The sequence below is a fragment of the Haliotis rufescens genome, unplaced genomic scaffold (assembly GCF_023055435.1).
Source record: "Haliotis rufescens isolate VD_foot unplaced genomic scaffold, xgHalRufe1.0.p SCAF_21, whole genome shotgun sequence".
NCBI classification, from domain to species: Eukaryota; Metazoa; Mollusca; class Gastropoda; order Lepetellida; family Haliotidae; genus Haliotis; species Haliotis rufescens.
Window position 1 is genome coordinate 6,756,576 of NW_025963902.1, and position 7,755 is coordinate 6,764,330.

Genomic DNA, 7,755 nt, shown 5'->3' on the forward strand with positions numbered 1-7,755 from the left:
CTTGTGGATACCCGCCCACGTAGGAATATACGGTAATGAAAACGCAGATAAAGCAGCTAAACTATCCCTCAAAATCCCAGAAATAAGCTTAAACTTACCCATCTCAAAATCAGAAATTAAAAGTGTAAACAAGCAAAAAATCACCAAAAAATGGCATAACCTATATCTAAACTCAAATAGCCAAATCAAAAAAGTGCTCAGCAAACCACTAACCAAACCAAAAATTCTCCATCCATCCAAAGAAATCGACAGAGTAATCACTAAACTCCAAACAGGACACACCAACCTAAATAACCACCTAAAAAAAATTAAAAAACACACTACAGGTAACTGCCCGCACTGCAAACAACCAGAAACCCCAGAACACGCACTCATCCACTGCACACACTACCTAACACATCGAACCGCATTACAAACCACCCTCAATCTAAACAAGGCTCTAACTCTAGAAGCAATACTAAACCCACAAAATAAACTAGAAAACTTCAAGGCCTTAGGCGTATTCTTAATCAAAACGGAACTAATAAAACGCATCTAAAAACACAATAACTCACCAAATCAAAATCACATAAACAAACAAACATCCACCATACCCAGCTCCCTTAGTTCTCCTCCCCAATCCCATCGGCATCTATTCCAAATCTCAAAATTCCCAAATTCTATATAAGCAACCCCTAAAACCCCCCTCTTGGGTTGCACAGACCACCTTCGCCCCTTTCGGAAACACATTAAATGGCCTGGCCGGGCCCGTGTGCGAAATACGCATCAGTCGGAAAGCGCACGTTAAATCTCCAAAGTAAGTAAGTAAGTAAGTGAGTGCCAAGTCACACTGCATCTGAATACATTTTGGAACGCTAGCAACTCGTATATCATCATTCATTGATTTTATCTGAAGGTAAGACATTTTCATGTGTTCTTTCAAGTTGATTTCTCTTTGTATATATTGTATACTTTCAACTACGTGCGTAGGTTTATTGTGAAGTTAATGTATTTTGTACATTCAATGTATTTTGAATATCCTATTACGTTTTATGAGTGTTTTGAACATCAAATTGATGCGCACTGTTCCAACTATATGTGTCACCTAAGTATGTTGTGTAAATCTTCGGTTACCCCGTTACCAAAATATAAGTACAGTCATTCCTAATCAATATTTGGTAACGGTTTGATAAATGAGAAATATAGTAACAACAACGTTTTGTAAGTAAAATATTTTATGTCGTGAACGAGCATTTGACTTAATATGGGCATCGGTAATGCTGGACTTCGTAAACAGTCAACTCTTTTCGTCTAGGAAGTATACATGTATCGTGTTAAATGGAAACCCTCATATTCGAGCTCAATATAAAATAGGTCATGGGACATGTATTAATAGAACGACGGTGAGTCGGTTGACTTTATTACCCTAATAATCTAAAATTACGTCCATCATTTCAAACTGACAGTAGCATTGAGAATCACGTGTATTAATTAGGAGACTGGTTAATTTCAACATTTTGTTTTTAAAGAACAAATTCTAGTCTGATTTTCATTTATTATGAACATGTTTATGTTTTTCACTAAGAATGGTTGTGTCAGACGAAATCAAGATGCTTTATGATAGTCATCTGTAATAATGTAATTTATGAATATCTATTATTTATCCTCTATTCATTAATCTTTTTTGAAGGTAAAGTTACCGCGATATTACACTAATGCGACATTGGTATGTCGATTAAAATATGTCTCACCCAATTTTCGTTCATAATATGAAATTTAGTCACCACTGACACTTTCGACACAATTTGAAATGACCGTGTTTCCCCTGACATAAATGACAACTTGAATAGATAAACAATGAAGGCTGACCGTCTATCTTTATTGGACACGACGCATCTGTTAGGCATCAATCATATACTCAAACAAATATTTCAAAATAAACAAATATAAATTTAATGTTGGACATTTGTCCATTATTACCTTGTCATTTCTCAACCTTTCGTGTCAGAAGTATACAATGAAAGATGCGCAAAAGGCTTTTACATGGAATTATCAGGGCAAGCAATTGTTTATATTCTGAACGAGAGTATATCGTGAATCGTTTGTCACTAACACACACCTGGTAAATCATGAGACGTCAATGTTCTATGAATCAAAAGACCCAAAACAATTCCAGGACCCAGACTGGTCCCCTGGCGCTGTTCAGGCGAAGGGCAGGGTACTAGTTTGTTACAAAATAGAGACATCAGCGGTCCGAGGTGGTCGTACCCAGAGGCTACAGTTTTTCAGTTTTTGATGTCGCAAATTTCGCCGATTATGCACCCCCCCCCCCCCCCCCCCCCCCCGATATGCTGTGGGTAGCGGAAATATGGAACGCCCAGTATAAGAACTGGAAAAATTTCACTTTATTTATCAGTAATAGTGGTGGCATGATAGGGTCTATCCCATTGGCTCTGATATCTGGCCTCTGGATTTTGCATTATTGTATTCTCAAGCGTTGGCGATTTATATTTGCAACACAGCCATCTCTATTCTCCTTTGACAGCATGATGCCTGTGCCCTTAAAGTATTACAGCAGTCATGGTACGGTAGGTGAATACACTTCAGGGAGAGATTATAGAAAAAAGATTAATATAACAAATGACACCATTGACATATTATAAGATACAAGATATAATGGATGCGTTGAATGTGGAAACACATTTACAGTATCAGGTAGTTTATCATTATACATATTGTGTCATATTGTGTATGGTCCCAGCCCGAGTTGTCGGTGTTCTTGTGGAAACATCTGTAGGAAATGCATTGATTTGATAAAAGAACGTCACAACTTCTTTATGTTTACAGTGAACACGATAACACGAAGTTAATAATGGAAGCACCTAGCCAACCACAGAATACTGCCTCTGTTACTGAAACACGTGTGATCACCGTCTGTGAGAGTGAATTGCTGGAAACAGGTCGTCTCAAGAAACACTGTGTTGCTGACACGCTGGAAACAGGTGATCTCCAGGAAGATCGTGGTGGTCCTTCAAAGCGATCACAGTGTGGAAAGTGTGGGGCAACATTTATTAAATCAGGTGCCACGAAAAGGCACATGCTTTGTCACAGTGAAGTCAAGCTTCATCAGTGTGATGAATGTGGGAAAGGATTTACTCAATCATGCAGCCTGAAGGCACACATGTGGATTCACAGTGTAATCAAGCCTTATCAGTGCACTGTTTGTGAAAAAACATTTACACTATCAGATGCCCTGCAGAGACACATGCGAATTCACACTGGAATCAAGCCGTATCAGTGTGTTGAATGTGGGAAAGGATTTAAACATTCACATCAGCTGCAGTCACATATGAGGATTCACAGTGGAATCAAGCCGTATCAGTGTGTTGAATGTAGGAAAGGATTTACACAATCAGGTAACCTGCAGACCAACATGAGGGTTCACAGTGGAATCAAGCCTTATCATTGCATTGTGTGTGAAAAAACATTTACACTATCAGGTGCCCTGCAGAGACACATGCGAATTCACACTGGAATCAAGCCGTATCAGTGTGTTGAATGTGGGAAACGATTTACACATTCAAGTAGCCTGCAGTCACACATGAGGGTTCACAGTGGAATCAAGCCGTATCAGTGTGTTGAATGTGGGAAAGAATTTACAGAATCTGGTAACCTGCAGTCACACATGAAGATTCACAGTGGAATCAAGCCATATCAGTGTGTTGAATGTGGGAAAGGATTTACACAGGCAGGTAGCCTGAAGTCACACATGAGGATTCACAGTGGAATCAAGCCGTATCAGTGTGTTGAATGTGGGAAAGGATTTAAACATTCACATCAGCTGCAGTCACATATGAGGATTCACAGTGGAATGAAGCCTTATCATTGCATTGTGTGTGAAAAAACATTTACACTATCAGATGCCCTGCAGAGACACATGCGAATTCACACTGGAATCAAGCCGTATCAGTGTGTTGAATGTGGGAAACGATTTACACATTCAAGTAGCCTGCAGTCACACATGAGGGTTCACAGTGGAATCAAGCCGTATCAGTGTGTTGAATGTGGGAAACGATTTACACATTCAAGTAGCCTGCAGTCACACATGAGGGTTCACAGTGGAATCAAGCCGTATCAGTGTGTTGAATGTGGGAAAGAATTTACAGAATCTGGTAACCTGCATTCACACATGAAGATTCACAGTGGAATCAAGCCATATCAGTGTGTTGAATGTGGGAAACGATTTACACAGGCAGGTAGCCTGAAGTCACACATGAGGATTCACAGTGGAATCAAGCCGTATCAGTGTGTTGAATGTGAGAAACGCTTTACACAGGCAGGTAACCTGCAGAGACACATGAGGGTTCACAGTGGAATCAAGCCGTATCGGTATATTGAACTTTCTGGATTGTAATCTCATAAGTGAATGAGTGTGCATAACAACTGATAAATGATAAATCAACAGACGTGTTATCGGGTAAACGTTAATCCATGCATGGGCTACTGACACCTAGAGATTGGTGTATTCCATCTGCTCTACATAACTACAGATATAGTGGGGTCAAGATTAGACTTTCTCCATTTATATACAAATTATTATCATTTGAAAATAAATATCTTCAAGAAGGTGGGTAGCTCAGATGTTTATGCTCATCCATCATCAAGACACATTATTATTATTCAAAATCTTTCATGGTCACAACATCGGAAAACGTTTTGAAAACGGCAAGCATTTGGGGCCTTTAACCTTTACTAATTAGACGACATTGTCAGTTGTAGAAACCATTTACTAAAATCGAACCAGACCTTCTGGTATTCCGTTTTTCGTGGTTTTATTTTCATATTGACGTTTGTCAATTTCTTTGTCAATTCAGGAGATTTAAACTTTACATTTGTGAGCCTTTTGTGATAAAGGCTATATTCAAGCCTGCGTGGGTACACTCTTAAGGTGTTTAACATATATGATATGCAATTTAATTACCTGATTCTGAGGGCCAATTCTGGATTCTATGAACTGAAATATATTCTGTGGCGTAGACTTTTTGAATTATCTGTTACTGATTCTTTCTGAATAAAATCAACAACATCAACTCCCTTGTTGGTCACACTCTATAATGACACTTGTCGGTTAGAGTAACAGACGTGAATATGATCTTCTGATAGGTAGAATGATGGGCTACAGACTAGACACCTGTCTGCAAAAACGACACCTTGCCAGTCTGGATTAGTGGGTTGGTTGGTTTGTTGTTTAACACCACACTCAGCAATATTCCAGCGATATGGTCTGTAAATAATCGAGTCTGAACTAGACAATCCAGTCATGGATTGCCAGCCTGGGTGACAGACTTACTTACTTTGTTACCCGGTTTTAGTTCAAGCCTTATCACTGTCACTGTGGAATTAAGCCTTATCAGTGTAATGAAAGGACCCGTGAAGATCTGGGGTAGAATAGGTCTTCAGCAACCCATGCTTGCTGTAAAAGGCGATAATCATGGATGTGACAATCATGGACGTAGACAATGATGCCTGAAATAACGTAACCTCAGATGACGTACACACAGGTGTATGATTCTACCATCCAGCATGGGTGACAAGGATGTGTGATTGTGATATAGCATTTTTTATATGTAAATTAGTTGCCGCTTCTGGTTTTTAGTACATGAACTTTACTTTATTCTATGGCGAAGGCTTTTTGAATTTCATGTTACTGATCATTCCTGAATAAAACATTGTTTAAATCAATATGAAAGGACTTTTGAGAATAAAGAATTTTTATTCTCTTAAAAAACGAAAACTAGTTTAGTTTGTTGGATTCCGTCGAGGCACACGGCGATCCAAAACATCCTATAGATGCTTAATCGGAGAGAAATCGTGTGGACTTGTCTTTCGTTATCCTGTTGAAAAAGTCCCCCACGATGATGTGATGTTGCACGACCTCGTCTCCATGTGGGCTTTTGATAGCATATATTGTCTAGCCTGTAGCCCATTAATCTACCTGTCTCGTTGGTCCCACTTCAAAATGACACATTGCCAGTCCGAGTAACGGACGTGCATGCGGTCTTCTGATAAGTTTAATGATGTGTTTGATGCAATCATTGAAACGTCCATAGTGAGTGAGTTTGATTTTAAGCCGCTTTAAGCAATATTCGAGAAATATCACGGCGGGGGACACTATAAATGGGCTTCACACATTGTACCCATGTCGGGAATCGAACCCGGGTCTTGGACGTGATGAGCGAACACTTTAAACCACAAGGCATGCTGTTGATAGCGGATAGCCTCGTGGTTAAAGCGTTATCTCGTCACGTCGAAGACCCGGGTTCGATTCCATACATGGATACAATGCGTGAAGCCCATTTCTTGTGTCCCCCGCCGTGATATTGCTGGGATATTGATAAAAGCGGTGTAAAATCAAACTCACCCACTCACTCACTCACTTGATTTTAGTAACGGTACATTTCCCCACCCCCAACAGTTCTTGTTTTTTTTAATAATTAATAAGTGGAAGTGGGGTGGGGACTCTCACATTTACCACTAATTTTAATAGGATGCTGGAAATGAATATACACTGCCATCTTTACTGACTGTAGATGGTATTTGTGATCTCAACAATCACCGGGTGTGTCCATGTAGAGAGGATCTCATTTAGGTTTGTGATTTTGACACATGCTCTCTAAGCATGCTGAGTATTAGTGCTGAGGAATTCCAATAGTAGTAGTAAAATGTTTATTAAAGTGTCATATAAAGTGAGAGCTGGGAAATTAAGCTACGAAATCAGAAGACTCACAGGAAACAATAACAAACTCATCGATTCAACAACAAAAGAAAAAGAAAGGATAGGTAGAGAGAGAGGTAATTTAATAATCAAGGCGACGACTGTCGTCTCTTAAACATTTTAAAAAGCATTGCGGTAAGCAATTTTTGTTAAACATTTGAATTCATTAAGTAAATAATTTTTTCTTCTTCTCATATCACATTATAATTGCGGTTGTTTTCTTCAGCTGCACAATATAAATCATACCGTAAATCTTCATAAAAACTGCATTGTATACGTAGTAATAAATGACATTCATCTTCCACCAAATCACAATTGCAATATTTACATAACCTCTCCGATAGTGGTAAAGGAGGCTTGGAATATCTGCATGTCTCAACAAACAAATGAAAAATTTCACATCTAAACTTGGCTAAAATACGGCGGTGGTCTCTATGCAAAATATTTTAACATAAAAATCAACAGAAGGTGTACACTTATATTTTCTGTAGGTATGTAACTTATTTCCATTCACATTACCCGTATCATTCCAAAGCGAAGTGTACCAATTAACTGCGTCATCTTGAAATAAAAGGTTTTAATATACCTAACACAGCGTTTAACACCCCATCTGATTTGCAGTAAGTGAGTACCATTATACTGGTTCAAAAGGTTCATAATTTTAAAATCCCATGATGTGGTAAAATATCTAGACCATCGGTGAATAATATTAAGCAGGCGCTCTTGCGGCATAGATTTAAGTCTGAAACATTCTATTTTCTGAGTAACCAAAACTGAGCACAAGCCCATATCCCCTCTACTTGCAAGAACAGGAGCATATTTATTTAAACCAAGAAACATCCTGGCAGCCTTATTTTTCACAACCTCAACTTCTTTAACACTATGTAAGCCCTACATACTGGCACCAAAACACAAAACTGGTTCAACCAGCGATTTATACAACTTCGTAAAAACATCATATGACATTCCACCAGCATTATTATACTAAGTGTACAGAGCAG

At 38.8% G+C, this 7,755-nt stretch overlaps 1 protein-coding gene across 1 annotated transcript; it reads left to right on the plus strand.

Annotated features, from left to right (window-relative positions):
• The first annotated feature begins 2,851 nt into the window (after positions 1-2,851).
• LOC124133293 (gastrula zinc finger protein XlCGF57.1-like) lies at positions 2,852-5,042 on the plus strand. The gene has a single exon (XM_048401317.1). The coding sequence runs from the start codon at positions 2,852-2,854 to the stop codon at positions 4,391-4,393; it is 1,542 nt and encodes a 513-aa protein (XP_048257274.1). The 3' UTR covers positions 4,394-5,042.
• The last annotated feature ends 2,713 nt before the right edge of the window (positions 5,043-7,755 follow it).

Bases quoted from the DNA above. Each gene is read 5' to 3' on its own strand.
- LOC124133293 (XM_048401317.1), top strand. From the start codon at position 2,852: ATGGAAGCACCTAGCCAACCACAGAATACTGCCTCTGTTACTGAAACA.